Source organism: Phytophthora infestans, genomic scaffold (genome assembly GCF_000142945.1).
Source record: "Phytophthora infestans T30-4 supercont1.2 genomic scaffold, whole genome shotgun sequence".
Lineage (NCBI taxonomy): Eukaryota > Oomycota > Peronosporomycetes > Peronosporales > Peronosporaceae > Phytophthora > Phytophthora infestans.
The window spans coordinates 1,389,380-1,408,072 of NW_003303757.1; the positions used below are offsets into that span (position 1 = coordinate 1,389,380).

The following is an 18,693-nucleotide window of genomic DNA, read 5'->3' on the forward strand; positions in this document are numbered from 1 at the left end:
CGCAGTCACATTTATCGTGAGGTTATTTGATTGTTATGTTCTCACTCAGTGACCAGGTACTCGTTCGTAATAATAGTTGCTGTTGCTCGTCTCACTATTGTAACTATCCGATAAGTGGCGAGGTGACGGCACCGGGCCATCGTCCGAGTCGTAGCGCAACGGATCTTGAAAGAGATCACCCCCGTGAGTCCATCGCGGGCGCTCACGCTCGGGCTCTTGCTCAAACCCAACCGATCCTTCTGTTCGAGTCCCATAGGAACTATACGCACTTGTTCCGAGAGGACTTGCAGCCAGAAGCTTGCCCTCCCCCGTGTTGATGATATGGAAAATACCGTAGTCGGGTAGTTTTTGTGATGCCGGCCCATGCTTTGGAGCTACTTCCATAACAACACATTCCATTACTGACCACGCTTTAATTACCCAGCAAAGAATAGGCGAGTGCTCACCTCCAACCCCACCAGCCTTCGATGAAATCAAGCAGAGCAACAACAATGTAGGCAGGAACTCCCAGAAGCAGAAGAATACAAAGTAGGCGACTGTCGTCACACGGCCATTCATGTCCAGGTTGTTCCAGATGCTCAGGAACCAGCTTTGAGACGTCGCCAGATCCCGAATTCCTCGAGTGAAGAAAATGAAACATAACAGCGAATTGATCACTGCCAGACTCTGCATATACCGGTAAGTAGCACTTGTAAGCATCCAGCTATTCTGCAACTGAAACGTGTTTAACGCTTGGCGCTTCCTAGCGTACCCGTGGCCTTGAAATCAGCAGTCGCCTTCGTTTCCAGCTTTCCACCTATTCCAACGATCACACAGTGGGTGCGCCTTTGCTTCTCATAAATCTTTTCAACGAAATGATACGTACGTTGGCCATTTTCCAGCCGAAGAAGCCGAATAATACACTCAGCAGGAAGAAGGAGAACGCCGAGTATTTCAGCTGCACGCTGACATCTGACACTCTAGAGAACTCCTGATCGTACTCATCCCCCCGCCGCGCTGCCTTGGATATGTCGTTGGACGAGTTGAAGGCCCAAACGACCGTAAACGTGGCCATGGTCATGGTGAGCAGCAGGTAGAGTGGCAGACAGACATTGCGCCACTTGGAGCGCCACTCTGGGCCAGTGAGTACCTGGATGTAAAACAGGATGAGCAGCGAGAAGTTGGCGAATTGGATGGGCGTGGGTGACCAGTAGAGCAGGTAGAGCGTCAGGTAGCGCATACTGGACTGAGTCGACATGATGATCCAGTATGCGGCGCGTACGCCCGTCCAGAGCAGACACAACAAGTAGAAGCCCGTAGACCAGGCGAGCAGTTTGTTTTTATTGCGTACCGCCACCAGTAGCCGCGTCAGGAGGAACAGCGCCATCAGCAGACACATACCCGTGAGCAGCAACGTGTACACCGTCGGCTCGTACGTGCTGCTGCTGTTCTCGTTGGCGCTGGAGATCATATCGATGATAAAGTAGTTGCAGATCTGTATTTGCAAGCAGCTGACGTGGCTGAGGCGGGTCTGGAGGCTACAAAATCCGGTGCAGGCGCCGCGCACGGCGGCAAGTCCAAGCCGGCGACGCTTCTTGGCTGCTTCGATTCAGAATGGCAAATCCAACCTGATTAAAGGGCTTATTGGAAAAGGATGGTACAGTGTACCAGTGGGATGTTGCCATGTGACGAGCCACTTCGTTGCATTCTTTTTTTAGTAGTAATTTGTTCGTTTATTTATGAATTGTCCTGCTTAGTACCAAGAAGCAGCACAAGCGGGTGCGAGGTGTCACTTGAGCTACTTGCGGCTGCAATTGAGCTGCCGCACCGCGTCAAGAAGCGGGCGCAAGCGTTTGCGTGTGTCGAGGTCTTCGGTTGCCTCCTCGAGGTAGTCGTCTGTTGGGACTCAAATTGTTTTATGAGACTGACGTCGATCAAGCAGAGATCGAAGCAACAGTACTCACCGTAAAAAGACATGAGTGCAGATTCGGCTTCGGGAGAATCCACGTAATAATCATCATGGGAGTCAAAGTCTTCTGTACTGCAGATAAGTGCAAGTACCTCAGCTCCCACGCCTACGTCCGCCGACTAAAGAAAAAAAAAAAAACATCAAAAGCTGATCAAATAGCCTTCTGACTCAGCAGTAAATCGACAACACGTACGTTCAGGAGATTAATGTGAGCACTTAGATGCATCGCCAGTAGAGCGAAAATACGCTTCTCCGCCAGCAGCGGCATGACTCTGAAAACCAGCAAACAGCCCACATGAGCGCGAGTGGCACTATCTCTCAGCCACATCCACCCTCACTCACCGAGATTCATCGATCGAGTCCAACTGTCTGCACAATCCCAGCAGAAAATGAATGACTGTGACTTCTTGGCAGTTGTCCATCTTCTTGTTCGGAAGATACTGTTCATCAACAGATATTATAGTTACTTGACACAATCAGAATTTCTATAGTGAAAGAGCAACCGTACGTCTGGGCGCTCGATGCAGTAGATAAAAATATCGTGAATGTATTCGATCAGCAGTGGAAGATCCGTGGTCTGAGAAAAAACCATTAGCCTGGAATGTTAACTACGACACATTTCTTGTCTTACCTGCACTGCCTCAGCATGTAGCCATGCATTCTTCAAAGTCAAGCCCATGCCATGTTCGAACTTCTCCAGTGTTGCCATTGTCTCAGTCTGTGCTCATCAACACCAACTTTAGTTAGTACGACTTGGCTTATAACGCTAATACCAAAGCCAATTAATTACTTTCACGGGACCGCGCTCGATCATCCGCTTGAGATAGTTGTTGTAGTCCACGAGATTGCGCAGGCACCTAAATTGCATGCAGCCCTGACATTGTCAGCACCGTTACTTGTTTAACGTACAAGTTGTACGGTACAACCTACAGCAGCACCTACAAATTCAACTTGCCGTCCTCGAGCAGATAACTTCATGACAACGATTCATACACGCGGTCAGCTATCGTAAAAGCAGCAAACTCAGCTGGTCACCCACCGTAGAGCGATCTCCTCGCACTCCCACAGCGTAGCGTCGTGCTTCTTGGGTAGTTGTCGTTCCATCTCAGTGATATTACCGATGCGATTAATCTGTTCAGCCATTTGTTTCCAGTCGTCCGAAAGCACAGGGTAGTCGGCCATGAAGTGCACATGATTCCGTAGATCTGCTGTGAGCTTGGCCGATAGCTCTTCAAAGCTATCGGCGGCCACCTTCTTGGGCACGTAATGGTGCTTTCTCGACATATCCTGCCTTTCGGTCTGTCGTGGGCGTCGCGTCGAGTGGTTTCTCTTAAAAATGTCTAGTGGCTTCCGTCAGTCGTGTCCTACAAATAGATGCGTTGCTTCGGGCTCCTATTCATAGTCGTGAAGCAGCACCCATACGATGCATCCGATGGCTTGACAGCAAAATAAACTTTGATGTCTTTAAATTGTGCTTCGTTGCGTCAAAAATGAAGTATACGATTGACACCGAGTTTGTTTTAAACTGCTACTTGAAGTTTAGCACACTACTTTTATCAGTATTACCGGTAGCAGTGAGCCGTTTGCACAATAAAAATTCACGTCCTTTTAAAACCTGCTTCTTTTAATAATATAATTTTGCTTCTTATAATTTGAGAAACAGAAGTAAAAATTAACTTGAGTTGTTTCCAGACAGCTGTAGTAAAATATTTGTAGGCTCTATCCTACATCCGAGTTTCTACAAATCAGCTCAGGGCGATCTGTCGCTGGATTGGCTGAGACTCTCAGCGAGAGGTCAGAAGCCAGAAGGGGGAAATCGCGGACACTCGAGTGTTCCCCACCAAGCACAAAGGACCGATCATGGACTCGCGCGGGGAGATGAAGGCGCTGGACGCGCAGATCGATCGCTTGCGTCGCGCCGAGAACCTGACGGAGACGGAAATCTACGAGTTGTGCCAAAAGGCCAAGGAGATTCTGGCGGGTGAATCCAACGTACAGCCGGTCAAGTGCCCCGTGACGGTCTGTGGTGACATTCACGGCCAGTTCTACGACCTGCTGGAGCTCTTCCGAATAGGCGGCGCTTGTCCGGACACCAACTACCTTTTCATGGGTGACTACGTGGACCGCGGCTATTACTCGCTCGAGAGCGTCGCGCTCTTGGTGGCGCTAAAGGTGCGTCACCGCGAACGAATCACGATCCTTCGTGGCAACCACGAAAGTCGCCAGATCACACAGGTCTACGGCTTTTACGACGAGTGCCTACGTAAATACGGCAACGCCAACGTGTGGAAATACTTCACCGACCTGTTCGACCACTTGCCAATGACGGCGCTCATCGAGAACCGCGTCTTCTGCATGCACGGCGGCCTGTCGCCCTCGATCGACACGCTGGACCACGCACGCGCACTCGACCGTGTGCAGGAGGTTCCCCACGAAGGTCCTATGTGCGATCTGGTGTGGTCCGACCCCGACGACCGGTGTGGGTGGGGTATCTCCCCTCGTGGCGCTGGCTACACCTTCGGCCAGGACATCACCGAGCAGTTCAAGCGCAGCAACGGCCTCACATTCATCGCGCGTGCCCACCAGCTTGTCATGGAAGGATACCAGTGGACCCACAACCGCGGCGTTGTGACTATCTTCAGTGCTCCTAACTACTGCTACCGCTGCGGCAACCAGGCCGCGCTCATGGAGATCGACGAGGTCATGGCCGACCGTAACGGAGACAAGGTATACGAGACGTGCAAGTTCATCCAGTTCGACCCTGCTCCGCGCGACAGCAACTTTAATGAGAAGAAGCGCACGCCCGACTACTTCCTGTAGGCTCCGGACAGAGACGACGGACGACGTAACGTAGGGTGGACAGGTGTGAATGATACGTAGCGACACAATGAGCGACCAGAAGAGCAGAGAGGTGTGCATGAAGTAAGAATGCTCACTGATACCAACGACCAAGACGCTATCGAGAGAAAGATACTAAAAGAAAGCAGGTAGGCGGTCGACCCGAGAGCAAGTAAAGGCGGGAGAAGAGGTTGCTAGGGCTCTGGCCGGTTCGCTTGGCGTGGGATGTCCCTGCTTCTCACTCATGCCTTTATGTTAACGAGGTGGGACACGATGGTATTCTTCATATATGCACGATTTAGTTGGTTTGTTGCAGATCCGTGTTGTGTTGTGTCTTTTCTGGTTGCAGACACACCTAGAGCATGGTGAGGAATTGCTGCAACTGCTTCTTGAGCTCCAACGAGTCGCTGTGGGTCGGGTTTGTGGTGAGCGCGCGATTGATCTTGGTGAACGAGTCGTGGAAGTCGCCCACCTTGTAAGCGAGCAGGGCTGCGGCAAACCACAGTACGTTAGAGCAAGTGGGACAACACAGAACAGAGCATAGTCAGACAGGGCCTACCGCGGTTGTAGCTAGGTTCGAACATGAAGTCTGCGAGCGACTCGGATAGCTGGAAGTTGGCACGAGCCTGGTCCTGGTTGCCCTTGCGGAGTTCAAGCACTCCGAGGTTGTTGTACGACTCGGCGTGGTTGCTGTCTACGGAGACTGCAATCTTGAAAGCCTGGTAGGCGAGTCCAAGGTCTCCGATACCGATGGCAACCTGGCCAATGTTGTACCAGACGTCGGCCATGCAGTCGTCGGACGCGAGTGAAAGAGCTCGATCGAAGCACGACAGTGTCATGTCATACTGAGACGCGTAGAAACAGCAGAGACCGATGTTACACCAGAGCTCGGCAGTGTTCACGTCCATCTGCAGCAGACGTCGGTAGTAGCGAAGTGCCACCTCTGGGTGATCCGTGTAGAAGTAATTTGAAGCTAGGCATGCGATGGCCTCGACATTGGAAGCGTCCAGCTGCAGCACTTCCTTATACACACTAACGCTCTTCTCGACGTCGTTGAGCATGTCGTGCACACGAGCAATGCTCACCAGGAGTTGGATATCTCCAGGAAACTTGGCCTTGCCCTTCTCGTATCTGTCCAGCGCTGTATTTGGCTGGTCAAGACGCAGATACACTTTACCCAGCTCTAGGAATGTGATAATCATGTCCTGGTTGCGCAACGACGACTCAAACTGCTTCTCAGCGTCACGGAAAAGACCAAGCTGGTAGTAGCATTTGCCCAACCTTGCCTTCCACCACCAGTCCTTATAGTCGGCTGCCACTGTTGACTCTGCAGCCAGTTCAAGTGCTTTCCGTGGGTTATGCTCACAGTACAGCAGGTAGTCCACCAGCGCCTTTGCTATTGCTGGCCGCTTCGCGTATCGCTTAAAGTCGAGACGGTTCACATCGATGAACACGCCCGAGTCGGACGCTTGCATTGACGCCGTACCGAGCCGCACCTGTCGTCCCAACGTCGTTGCCGGGCGAGAAGTGCCCGGTCGATTGCCTTGTAAAGCGCGATCTACCGACATACTGCCTGTTCCTGGTCTAGAGCTCGTTCCAGGCCTGGCAAAGCCGCTAAGTGGGCGACCTGTTGATGTCATGGGGCGTAGACTCGGGTCACCAGTGCCCGCCCGCGAGTTCGGGCGATTGAGCGACGTGCCCGGCCGCGGCATGGATGCCATTACGTTATCATCCATGAGGAGATCCGCAGCGCCATCCTCTTCTAGTTCCGAGTCGTCGATATAGTTGTGCATGGTCATAGCTTTGGTTTTGGTCACCCATGCCGCCTGGTCGTACGGGTTCTGGGCCAAAATTTCCGTGCAAATGTCGATGCAGTCAGCGTATCTTCGCTGGCGTGAACGCAGCAGCGCCATGTAGAACGGATCTACCTGGTCCAGTGCGTCGAAGTCCGCCATGACTCGTGATTTTGGCGTCGCTTCGTTTGTTGAAGTACTGAAGTAAGGAGATACGCTGAAGTGAATTATTCTGTTACATAGCAGCTACTTCAAACTGGAATCAAGATTGTATTATAAAACGACCCGCAATAATTAACAAGAATTTTGCAAAAGGTCGTTTCCTCCCTTAAACTTGCACGTGCACAATTTCCTTGCAGCCAATAATAATGGCAGCAGGTGGCTTCCCAATGGCAATCCCATGCGTTTTGAAGAGAAGGCCTATCACCTTGAAGTTAGGAATTGGTAATGGAGATTAGGTTGTTGACCGCAAGCAAAGCGATCATTGTGGAATTTAACAATAGAAAGACATCTGCGTAAAAGTTGCTCATGGCACCCATTTCAGCGCGCAACGCCTCCACGTATGTCCCGCTGCATTCATTATTCGATGGCGATCATGGCGCTTACCTCAGTGTCCTCTAGTTACGAGTTGCAGACGTCGCTACCTCCTCTTCCTGTGCCTTCCCTTCACGCAACGCTGGACAAGTACCTGCGCTCTCTAGATCCTCTGGTCACAAAGGTTGACGCAACTATTAATAATGACGTTTACATCCACCAGCTTAGAACTAACCACCGATAATCACTACAGGAGGAGCTTGAGCAGACCAGGAAGCTCGTGCAGGAGTTCGGGAAGCCTGGAGGTCAAGGTGAAGCTTTACAGGCGCAGCTGCTGCAACGGGCCAAAGAGGAACAAAACTGGGTGAGCTAAAAGATAATCCGTAAAGCGAATGGACACTAACAGTGTGCTGGGGCTGTAGCTGGCAGAATGGTGGGAACAAGTGGCTTATCTCAGTGATCCGACGCCCAACGCGCTGTTTGTCAACATGGTAACCGGCTTTGGCTCTTTCCAAGACTTCGACCGACCTGTGTCTCAAGCCAGACGAGCTGCAGAGACGATACGATATACGTGCGAGTACCTAGAGAGACTCAAGCGTCAGCTAGTGCCACCAGAGACGATGGGTGGCCACGTTTTGTGTATGAACATGTTCCGCCGTCTCTTCTCCACTTGCCGCATTCCGGACACGCCGACAGATCGCTTCAAACGAGTCGACCCAGCCACAGTTCGCCACATCACTGTGTTTTGTGAAGACAGAGTGTTCGTGCTGCGTGTATACGACGCAGACGACGAGCTTCTGACAATTGGAGATTTGGAGGTGCAACTCCTGCATATCTTGCGGCACTCGGCGTATTTGAACTCGCTTCCGGCTACCAAACGCGATGTCGACCTGCCACAATTTGTAGGGGCTTTGACAGCAATGAGACGCGATAAGTGGGCTGAGTCTCGCCAGGCCATGGTGGCATTTGACCCGTTGAACGAGCGAAGTCTTGAGAAGATTGAAGCCAGTCTTTTCTCGCTGTGTCTTGAGTCCTCTACACCTGCCACGCCCTCGGAGTTAGCTCGGCAATGTGCTGCTGCCAATGCCGGCAATCGCTGGTTTGACAAGAGTTTCCAGTATCTCGTATTCGCCAACGGAATGGTAGGAGCCAACATGGAACACGCTAATGCAGACGCTACAGTGCTGCAGTCGATGTTTCGGTGGCTGGGAGAACGCTATTTGAATCGAGATGGCGGCTACGAGACGTTCATTGAGAGTCGTCACCAGTCGCTGGAGTTCTTACCTCCTCCTGAGCTGCTGCGCTGGTGTTTACCCGAAGAAATCACGCTCGACACTATCCCAGCAGCCTTGGCAGATTTCCAGCGCAACGGAAGTGCACTGCGCATGGTAGTGGTGCGGAACAAGACGTTTGGCAAGACCAAACTGCGGGCGATCAAACTGTTTCCCGATACTTTCGTGCAAATTGGAATTCAGCTGGCGGGCTATCGAGTCTTTGGCCGTGTAGTCCCAACGTACGAGAGCGGCCACACCCGAATGTTCGTCGAAGGACGCACGGAGACCATCCGAACGGTGACAAGTGAAGTACTCGCGTGGCTTAAAGTGCAGGACCAATCTGGTGCGGATGAAGCGGAGGTGGTCGACAAACTCAAGCGAGCGATGATTCGTCATAAGGAGATCTCACTCGAAGCGCTTTCAGGTAGTGGAATCGACCGTCACTTACTGGGACTGCAGATCGCTGCGATGCAAACAACTGGCTCTCCTCCTGCAATACTTACTGACCCTAGCTACGCTAAGAGTGGCGGGGGAGGTAACTTCGTGCTCTCGACGAGCAACGTGTCCGGTTACCCGTGGCTCTGGGGCGGGTTCGTGCCGATGCTGCCCCACGGCATCGGAATCTGCTACGGTAGTGAAAACGATTTCCTGTCGTTCATGATCACATCGTTTGATCCGAGTGACCGCGACCAGCAACTTCCGGGCCCACCAGGCGCACGACTCCCTCGAGTAACCGCATCGGAATTCCAGCGTGCGCTCTTCAAGGCGTTCGAAGACATTTACGGACTCATGGAACGCAACCATGAGCCGGCAAGACCTGTTAGCAAAATGTGAGAATCCTCTTCACTAGCAAGTAAGCTGATAAACAAAGACAGAGCACAGTACAAAGAGCAATTATTCTCTTCATTCGGGTCTCTCGGTGTCATGAGCCAGGCCCCCCCCTCACTTTGTGCTGTCAACCAGCCAAGTGCCTCATCATGTGCGCGGACTAAACAAAATCCACGTCGATTCCGTCGTCGCCGACCTTCAACCGAGACGTACCACGGTCCTCGTCGGGTAGAAAGAAAAAAAACACTTATCACTTATCACTCGCCAATCTGCTCGCCGGACGTCACGTGGTCTGCAAGAGCGACCATGAAGGCGTGTCAGATTCAGTCGCAGGGGCTCATCGTGCTGCTGTGTCTCGTGAACCTGCTCAACTACATCGACCGGGGCATCATCCCTGGCGCTCCACAGAGCTTCCGACGCTTTATCACGTCGTCGTTAGGCGTGGCTGTGACCGACCAGTCAGTCTACTTGGGACTACTCTCATCGTCCTTCATCATCGGCCACTCAATTCTATCGATCGTCTTCGGGTACTTCGCATCGACCCATCGACCATTTCGGATCATTTCGCTTGGAACGAGTATCTGGATCGTGGCTATCATCATCTGTGCCATATCCGAACATGTCAACAGCTACGCACTACTCATCGTCGGTAGAGTGTTGAGTGGCGTCGGAGAGGCTTCATTCCAGTGTGTAGCGCCGCCGTTCATCGATCGCCACGCTCCACCGGCACGTCGATCGTTCTACGTAGGGATCTACTTGGCGTCGGTCATCGTGGGCACCGCCATTGGATTCGTGTACGGCTCGCTGTTCGCCGAATCATCTTTGACGTGGGCAGGGGCGTTCTACTTTGAAGCCATTTTGATGGCATGTCTGATCTTCTGCTGCTTGTTCTGCGTCCCTGACGAGCTCAACGTCGTACCGCCCACTGATGATGAAGCTGCACTGAGGAAGCCTCTAGTATCGACCAATGAATTCGCTAGTGAAGTAATGTCGCTCTCAAGGGAAAGTCGTGATACGGTGGACAAGAATGCGGCCGAGCTGTCACCTACCGAGTACGCAGACAAGTTAGGCGTATTAATAGAGAGGCCGCACAAGGAGAATTCAGAGTCTTTCTTGCAGACTTGGTGGGAGATCCTCTCGGACGTCCCGTTCTTGCTGGTGGTGCTGGCCCACGGAGCGTATACGTTCACTCTAGGCGTGTTCAACGCCTTCGGACCGGACGTGTTTATTGGTCTGGGACTCTTTTCGGATGAGACATCAGCGTCCTTGATCTTTGGAGGAATCGTGGCTGTCACGAGCCTCATTGGCACTCCACTTGGAGGCTTTGTGCTTGATCGCCATACCAAACACACTACCGTGCCCGGTAAAAGATGCTTTGTCGCAGTCGCATCACTCTTGTTCTACGTATCCATCGCGGAGGTCTTCGCGTTGGTCATGTGCTTCATCTCGGACAGCAAAGGAGCCTTCCTGACGTGTTTTACTATTGCTCTCTTCTGTATGTGCGCACTGTGGGGACCCGAGATGGTGGCGGTGATGGAGCTGTTCCCGTCCTCACGTCGATCGATGGCCATTTCAACCAACGCAGTGATCATCCACGTCTTTGGAGACGTGCCTGCACCTATCGTCATGGGGGTTGTGAGAGACAAATGGGCTCCAAACTGTGGCACTGTCGAGGAGGACGGCGATGCCGTACTCAATAGTGAGGACCAAGACGGACTCAGTGGTGACGTAGGGTTCGTCACGGGGGGATTGTTCTCCATGTGTCGATCGCTTCTAAGAGTAGGAGCCATTTAAATGTAAATACGCTTAAATGTCAACTTTAGGAAACTAATCAGGAAGTAACGTAAGCACGTAAGTGCCGGGCAAAAGGCCGCGACAGGACTGCGGTGTCTGGCGAGGCTGCTCTTCTCTGCTGCTCTCTGGTGAGCGGCAGGCGTCAAAACGCAAAGTGTGGAGCAGCCTCCGCCAGAACACCGCTGTACCGCAAAAGTAGATTAGTATACAAATAGCAAATAAGTCAATACTAAACTCTAGATAAATGCACTCTCGTTTGAGTACACCATCTTGGCAGCGCACAGCCAACGATGTCCTTGTGCATACAGTCCTTGGTATAGTCCTTCGCCATTGCACGCATGTGTACTCAGTGTAGCCGGTTGTAGTGCAGCCGCAAGCTGCACTGCCAGGCGCAAGCTGCACTGCCAGGCGCATGAGTGTCCTTGGGATGTGTCTTTGCAGACACTGGCAGGTGACGGTGGCTCGTAGATGGGGGCACCGGACACTGGCAGACTGCAATGCACTGGCGCTCGACACGCAGGTAAGTTTTATAGCTCACACTCCCACTTGATCTCGGCGACGCACTTGGAAGTCGACGCGATCACACACGCGCATCCTAGTTGCCGCCATAGTCCTAGTAGTAGCGTAGTCGCAGCTCAAAGACAATAGCAGTCAACTCAGTAACAGCACTCCCACTCGATCGCCCTCTTCTTCATCAATGTCGCTCAGGTACAGCCTCCGCATCAACAGCAGTAGTCAACGCAGTAGCAGTAGTCGTAGTTGTAGCCATGTCCTCGGATACGTTGTCGTCGCTCGACACAATAGGTAAGACTTTCATAGCCTTGCGAAAGTGTGTGAACTTCACCACTGCAAGTGCCTTTGTCATTATATCGGCCACCATATCATCAGTTCCGATGTGTTGGCTTGTAAGTTGCTTCAACTCCACATGGCGTCTGATCATGTGGTACTTGCTATCGATATGTTTCGATTTCGAATGTTTGCCAGGTTTCGCAGCTAAGGCAATGGCTCCTTGATTGTCTCCCAGTAGTTGAGGTACTGGATGCTTCCAGCTCAACTCCTTGCATAGGCCAGCAAGCCACAACAAGTCCTTGGTCGCCTCTGCCATTGCTACGTACTCAGCTTCACAGGTACTGAGCGCGTTGATCTCTTGCTTACGAGATGCGTAGGAGATGACGTTGTCGTCCAGCATAGTGATGTAGCCACTGACACTCCGTCGATCCACAGGGTCATTCGCATAATCAGCATCAGAGTAGCCACTAACTTGCACATCAGTCTGTGGCTTCACATTCATCACTAGTCCGTAGTCACATGTAGCCTTCAGGTAACGCAGCACCCTCTTGGCTTGTGCGAAATGCATATGATCATAGCTCGCAAGATACTTGCCCAGGTGTCGGGTAGCATGAGCTATGTCAGGTCTCGATGCACTAACGAGGTACTGGAGAGCACCCACCAGTTCTCTGTAGGGAAGATACTCCTTTGAAGCAGGCACGTCTGTCTTCGAGGGCGTCGTAGCTTCTGGTGTAGCGCAGCCATTACAGTTCTCCATATGAAAACGCTTCAACACCTCCAGTACGTACTGCTTCTGGCAGTACACTATTTGCCGGCGCGGCCGGTCAATCAGGATCTCGACGCCTAAGAGATATTTGACTGTGCCCATCGTCGTGAGCTCGAATGTCTCTTGCAGTGAGGCAGCGATTGTGGCACACAGGTCACGTGAGCCCATCAGCAGTAGATCGTCCACGTAAACAGTCAATAGCAACTTGACTTCACCATCCTTCCTCAATGCATATAGGCCATAGTCAGAGTCCGTCCTAGTAAACCCCATCGCAACAAGCTTCGCATGAAGCGTGCGATTCCAAACGTTCGGTGCTTGCTTTAATCCGTACAGGCTCTTGAACAATCTGCAAATGGATCCAGGTCCATCCACCTGGAAGCCAGGAGGCTGCTCCATGAAGATAGTCTCGTCCAAGTCCCCATACAGAAAAGCCGTCTTCACGTCGAATTGCAACACCTCCCAACCTCTTTGTACAGCGTAGTTGATAGCCGCACGTATGGTTTCGACCCGGATCACAGGTGCATAGGTCTCAGAGTAGTTAATCCCAAGCTGCTGTTTGAATCCATGGATCACTAGTCGCGCTTTGAATCGTTTGATTCGTCCACGCTCATCTCGCTTCACAGCAAAGACCCACCTACACGTTATCACCTTCACTTTCTTGGCATCTTTGCGGGGTACAAGTTTCCAGGTCTTGTGACCCTTCAACGATTGAAGTTCCACCAACATTGCAGCTCTCCACTGCTGTCAGTACTTGCTTGCATGTGCTTGTTTGTACGTCGTCGGAATCTGCACATCCGTAGTCATAGCCTGCACTAGGCCTACCACGTAATCCGACAATCGAACGTTCGCCTTCTGCTTCCTTCTTGGTCGCTTTAGGCAGGGCTCTCTTGATGGAGGTTGAATCTCGAAGCCACTTGTCTCTTTCTCCACCATTGCAGGTTTCTTCTTTATTCTGCGTCTCTTGCGCTTCCTCACTTCCAAACCCTTCTCGGTTTCTTCAGCAGGATCCTGCAACACGGCTGGTGCTGCAACACCAGCAGTCTCCGCACTGTCCTTGCTCACAGGTGCGTCAACGATTGACAAACTCCCACTTGAACTTAACTCAGTTTCTGCAGGTTCGTCAGCAAGTGGTACCGCCTCAAGTGGCTTCTACGCACTAGAGATGCCGTCACTCCAACCTGGAAGGTACGTCTCCATGTTGGTCTTGATGCGCGCCACAGGTACAGTCTCGAGTAGAGTATGATCACCATCAAAGAATGCGTTCTCTAATAGATGCTTCATGTAGATGCCATCGGTCGTGAACTCTTCATGGAACTTCACATTCCCACTACGAGCTGTCACCACTTGAGCTGTCACCAGGTCAATGAACTTGTAGCCTAGGGTCGATTCGCTATAACCCAGTAATAAACACAGTCTTGCCCTTGCTTCCAGCTTCTCTTTCGCTTGTCTTGACTCAGGGGGAACACGCACGTGTGCCAGACAGCCCCAAGTACGCAAATCATCCAGCATGGGCTCCGATTCGTACAGTTTCTGGTGCGGGGACACCAATCCTAAGGGCTTGGTGGGCAACCAGTTCAACGTCGTCACCACATGCAGGAAGGCTTCTCCCCACAAGGAGTTGGGCATGTGTGTAGCCATCAGCATCGCTCTGATCCTTGGTAGAACCACGCCGTTAGCACGCTCCACAATGCCGTTCTCTTGAGGAGAATAGGCGTTCGTAAACTGCTGCTCAATCCCTTGGTCGACGCAGTAGTCACTTAGTTCCTTGCTTGCAAATTCACCTCCTTGGTCAGAGTGTACTCGTCGCACCTTCTTCTCAGGAAAGCGAGCTCGCAGCCTGTTCAGCAGGACCTTGATGTGGAACGTTGCTTCACTCTTCTTCTTGAGTAGGAACGGCCACTTGTACCTTGTAGACTCATCGATGATAAAGAGAAACATTGTAGCTCCATCCACAGACTGTTCGTTTACAGAGCAAATGTCCATCATGAGAGTCTCCAGAGGTTCGGACTTCCGCGATGGAATCCGTTTATAAGACATTCTTTTCGCCTTACTGGCAGCACAAGCAACGCACTCGTAGGAAGTCAGACCTTTTGCATTCATCTTAACTCCAACATCGAGTTTGTTTGCCAACACTTTCACCGTCTCCATGCTCATATGACCAAATCGTTGATGAAGCAGCTCCATGGCTTTCTTGCTGTCCATGTCCTCTTTTATACCCGCCATCACCATCACTCCAGTCACTCTTTCTGCACGTAGTAGGTAGATACTGTCACGCATCATGAACTTGAGTGATGTGCTTGGCTTGGAGATCCAAGCAGTTTGTTGGTCCTCTGAGCATGTCAACTTGAAGTTGCCCTTCGTTTGTAGGTAGACCAAACTAATGATGTTCACCTTCGCGTTCGGTGTGTACACCACGTCGTCCAGGAGACGGTACTCGAGCTGGCCAGTTGCCTGGTTAACAACACGCAATAGCACAGACCCACAAACAGAAGTGTGTTCAGTGTGCCATTCGCAAAGTCAAGTCGACTAGCTTGGTCTTCCCTTATGGTAGTAAACAATGACAGGTCACCACAGACATTTGCCTGGGGATCCTGAATCAAGTATCCACTCCACAAATTCAGACTGAGCTGATTGCATACCTTGGTTCTGGTTCACAGCGTTGACTTGACGAGAGTTGGGTGGTCTGCTCTCACGACGGTCTTCAAATCGACGTGGAGACATGTTCCGCCCTTGGAAATTGTCACGTCGAGGTGAAGGTCCTCGTCCTCTCGAATGATTGTCACGCCACTGCTGCTGCGGAGACGACGGTCCATAGCGACTCAGTCGATCATCACGTTGGGGTGGCGGCTCATAGCGACTCGGTCTCTCGTTACGCCACTGCTGCTGACGCGGTGGAGATCGATAGCGCCCTGGATTCCCTCTTGGTTCACGTCCTCGCATTGACGGAGAACGGCTTCTTCCTCTTGGTGGAGTTCGTTCTCGATTGAAGAATCGGGGTGGTGAACGACTTCGTCCTCGTTTTTGAATAGGAGGGTCAAAGTGTCCAACATCTTGACTCCAGAGTCCTCTCTCGTACGCGCTCTCCAAGTTAGGTCTGTAATCATTGCGCATCCCTGGTTCTTGGCGTCTGTTAAACCCGACATCAGGACCTCGACAGCTATCCCCCGGCACAGCCGAACCCCCTTGTGGTTCAGCTTGATTGCGCCATGGCTCAAGTGTAGGCCCTTTCGAGTTACTCGACAGTCCTTGCTTCAAGTAGTAGATGACTGATTCCCACGTAGGCACCGATCCAGCTGTAGACTGATTGCCCTCCCACTGAGTCTGCGCAGTACTCGATACAGTAGGTTGCATGTTTTACAGTACAGTAGCTTGTACACCCTGTTGAACAGCAGGTTGTCCAGTAGGTTGCACTTCAGGTTGTACCGCAGATTGTATGGCAGTTTGCACAGCTACAGCTGGTGCTTGCAGTGTAGGCAGTGAGGTTGACTGTCGTTGTTGTAGTCCTTGTCCTCCAACTTGTATGTGCTGAACAGGAACTCCAACTTGCAGCTGCAGTCGCTGCGTTGCTTGCGCAACCGACGATTGAGTGCGTTGCGTACTTGCCCGCACCCCTTCAACAACACGACGCTCTCCTCCTTCTTCACTATCCGCAGGAGACGTTAGTGACCATGCAGGTGATTGCGTAGCCGTAGGCAATAGGGCAGCACCATCCGTGAGGTCAATCGCATTCGCATCGCATAGTGATAGGCCAGCAAACAGTCCTTGGCCATCTTCTTTCAACGCTACCGCATCCACACGACGTACGGAGCTCACCAGCGACACGGGAGCCCTTGGTTGTCTCTCTTGCAGCTTTCTCGCGAGCTCTGGCTTCAGTTGCTGGCCAGTGAGAGCCGTACACTCGGCATACCAATGTCCCTCTCCTTGACAGTTCGCGCAGTTTGTGCGCTGCTTCTTATCTGCAACGCCCTTGGATCGCTTGCGCTGTTGCTTGTTGCGCTTGCGTCCTCGGGCTTGACCTTGTCCTTGGTCCGTTCCGACATGAGCAACTTGCATTGAGTGCACGACCGGTTGTCTGGTCTGTGCACGCAGCTGGTCACGCTGGTGTTCAGCAGCGCGTAGTCGTTGTAAAGCTTCAGCAAGTGTAAGTGTCTTACGATCATGGTTGTTAAGCTAATCGCCGTGTTCACGGGCGAGATCTTTAAACGCTTCTACGCTGTTTGACAGTAGTAGGCTTGCATGTTGCCACTCAGCAAACTCACCATTAGCTTGATGTAGAAGTGTCACCTTCTTTGCAATGTCGTCAGCATACTGCGATACTGACTCGTTTGGCTTGAGCCGGCGCGTCACTAGCTCTTGCAGTAGGTAATCAGGATTAATGGCATCTCCAGCCTCAAAGTGCTGCGTAATCGCATCGTAGAGCATAGCGGCGGCGTCCATGTTGTCGTGGATGTCGTCGATCTTGAACGTCGTACGTAGGTCAACAGACAGCGACAACGCCAGTGCTGAGAACGCCTTGTTCTTGCGCGACTTGTACCACACGCGATATTTGTCACGACGCATGCCTTCTACTGCATCGTAACGCTCAGGGCCATAGGTGATGTCTCCCAGCATCTTCGGCTCGAAGTGCAACGGCACCTCGCTCTTCCAGGCCTTGTAGTCGCCTTTCAGATGGAGCTTGGGCAGCTTGATCGGAGGCGAGTTGATGAGGACCTTGGTGTACTCAGCCAGCTCGCCGTCGTTGTAGCGGCCAGTAGGGTTCATGTTGTCTAGAGGGCGCCACGGATCGTCGGGGTCTCGGTCGCCGTTTTGTTGGTTTAGCGGCGACTGGGGAGGATTGTCAACTGGCACGGATTCTTCCGTGTTCGTCGACGAAAGTTTATGCATACTTTCGAGTAACATTTGGAATAACGGGCGGCCACCCGGGATTCCAGCCAATAAACGAATTAGTCGTTCTGCATCACTGTGCGACAGTGTTGCGTCATTGTTCAAGCTTGAATTTCCTGCCAATGGGGTTGAAGCTTGATCTTGATTGGTCGAAATTCCAGAACTTGTGTATGGAACGCCAGCAGCCACATCAGTCGCAGACTGCGCCCTGATTGGGCTCATAACCAGTGGTGACGTAGGGTTCGTCACGGGGGGATTGTTCTCCATGTGTCGATCGCTTCTAAGAGTAGGAGCCATTTAAATGTAAATACGCTTAAATGTCAACTTTAGGAAACTAATCAGGAAGTAACGTAAGCACGTAAGTGCCAGGCAAAAGGCCGCGACAGGACTGCGGTGTCTGGCGAGGCTGCTCTTCTCTGCTGCTCTCTGGTGAGCGGCAGGCGTCAAAACGCAAAGTGTGGAGCAGCCTCCGCCAGAACACCGCTGTACCGCAAAAGTAGATTAGTATACAAATAGCAAATAAGTCAATACTAAACTCTAGATAAATGCACTCTCGTTTGAGTACACCATCTTGGCAGCGCACAGCCAACGATGTCCTTGTGCATACAGTCCTTGGTATAGTCCTTCGCCATTGCACGCATGTGTACTCAGTGTAGCCGGTTGTAGTGCAGCCGCAAGCTGCACTGCCAGGCGCATGAGTGTCCTTGGGATGTGTCTTTGCAGACACTGGCAGTGGACGGTGGCTCGTAGATGGGGGCACCGGACACTGGCAGACTGCAATGCACTGGCGCTCGACACGCAGGTAAGTTTTATAGCTCACAGACTCAAGAACTTCATGCTCCTGTCGGTGCTCTGGATGCTCTGGGCGGTGATTCTGTGGGCACTAGCCATGGTTGCTGTCAAGAGAAGACAGAGGAACGGGGGATTTGTGCTAACCGCACCGGCAGAGATTTAAGGTGGAAAGTGGGAAACTGATGAAATACTACTGACGTTGCTTGTTATGAAATATTAAAAGTATCGATAAACTCTTGTTTAAAAGGAGAACACCCTCTAATTACACACAATCTGTCATAAACACCCACTATACTCACAGCACACAGATACCGGTACACTCCTGGTCCAACAGCACGTTGTCCGTCAAATGCGCATTCTCCTCCAGAACTAACTGCCGACGCACGTATCGATGAGACTGATGCTGCAGAAGGCACGGCGCAACGTCCTGCTCAAGCGGAAGGAGCGAAGAGT

The 18,693-nt window shown here is 51.9% G+C and overlaps 6 protein-coding genes across 6 annotated transcripts; 3 read left to right on the forward strand and 3 right to left on the reverse strand.

Moving 5' to 3' along the window:
- Window positions 1–808: 808 nt before the first annotated feature.
- Window positions 809–1,593, reverse strand: PITG_01414 (uncharacterized protein; the record flags this gene model as incomplete). The annotated part of the gene is made up of 1 exon (XM_002908036.1): window positions 809–1,593. The coding sequence occupies one exon, from the start codon at window positions 1,448–1,450 to the stop codon at window positions 809–811; it is 642 nt and encodes a 213-aa protein (XP_002908082.1).
- Window positions 1,594–1,777: 184 nt separating this feature from the next.
- Window positions 1,778–3,232, reverse strand: PITG_01415 (uncharacterized protein; the record flags this gene model as incomplete). Its single annotated transcript, XM_002908037.1, has 9 exons — window positions 1,778–1,875; window positions 1,944–2,067; window positions 2,142–2,220; window positions 2,291–2,388; window positions 2,457–2,525; window positions 2,580–2,666; window positions 2,739–2,805; window positions 2,891–2,920; window positions 2,988–3,232. 9 exons carry the CDS (start codon window positions 3,230–3,232, stop codon window positions 1,778–1,780), a joined length of 897 nt encoding a protein of 298 aa, XP_002908083.1.
- Window positions 3,233–3,808: 576 nt separating this feature from the next.
- Window positions 3,809–4,768, forward strand: PITG_01417 (serine/threonine-protein phosphatase PP2A; the record flags this gene model as incomplete). The annotated part of the gene is made up of 1 exon (XM_002908038.1): window positions 3,809–4,768. One exon carries the CDS (start codon window positions 3,809–3,811, stop codon window positions 4,766–4,768), a length of 960 nt encoding a protein of 319 aa, XP_002908084.1.
- Window positions 4,769–5,141: 373 nt separating this feature from the next.
- Window positions 5,142–6,758, reverse strand: PITG_01416 (sporangia induced TRP protein; the record flags this gene model as incomplete). Its single annotated transcript, XM_002908039.1, has 2 exons — window positions 5,142–5,275; window positions 5,346–6,758. The coding sequence occupies 2 exons, from the start codon at window positions 6,739–6,741 to the stop codon at window positions 5,142–5,144; spliced, it is 1,530 nt and encodes a 509-aa protein (XP_002908085.1).
- Window positions 6,759–7,087: 329 nt separating this feature from the next.
- On the forward strand, window positions 7,088–9,221 carry PITG_01418 (choline/Carnitine O-acyltransferase, putative; the record flags this gene model as incomplete). Its single annotated transcript, XM_002908040.1, has 3 exons — window positions 7,088–7,139; window positions 7,201–7,297; window positions 7,367–9,221. One exon carries the CDS (start codon window positions 7,602–7,604, stop codon window positions 9,219–9,221), a length of 1,620 nt encoding a protein of 539 aa, XP_002908086.1.
- A 300-nt stretch (window positions 9,222–9,521) lies between these two features.
- Window positions 9,522–11,477, forward strand: PITG_01419 (Major Facilitator Superfamily (MFS); the record flags this gene model as incomplete). The annotated part of the gene is made up of 2 exons (XM_002908041.1): window positions 9,522–10,948; window positions 11,375–11,477. 2 exons carry the CDS (start codon window positions 9,522–9,524, stop codon window positions 11,475–11,477), a joined length of 1,530 nt encoding a protein of 509 aa, XP_002908087.1.
- Between the last annotated feature and the right edge of the window lie 7,216 nt (window positions 11,478–18,693).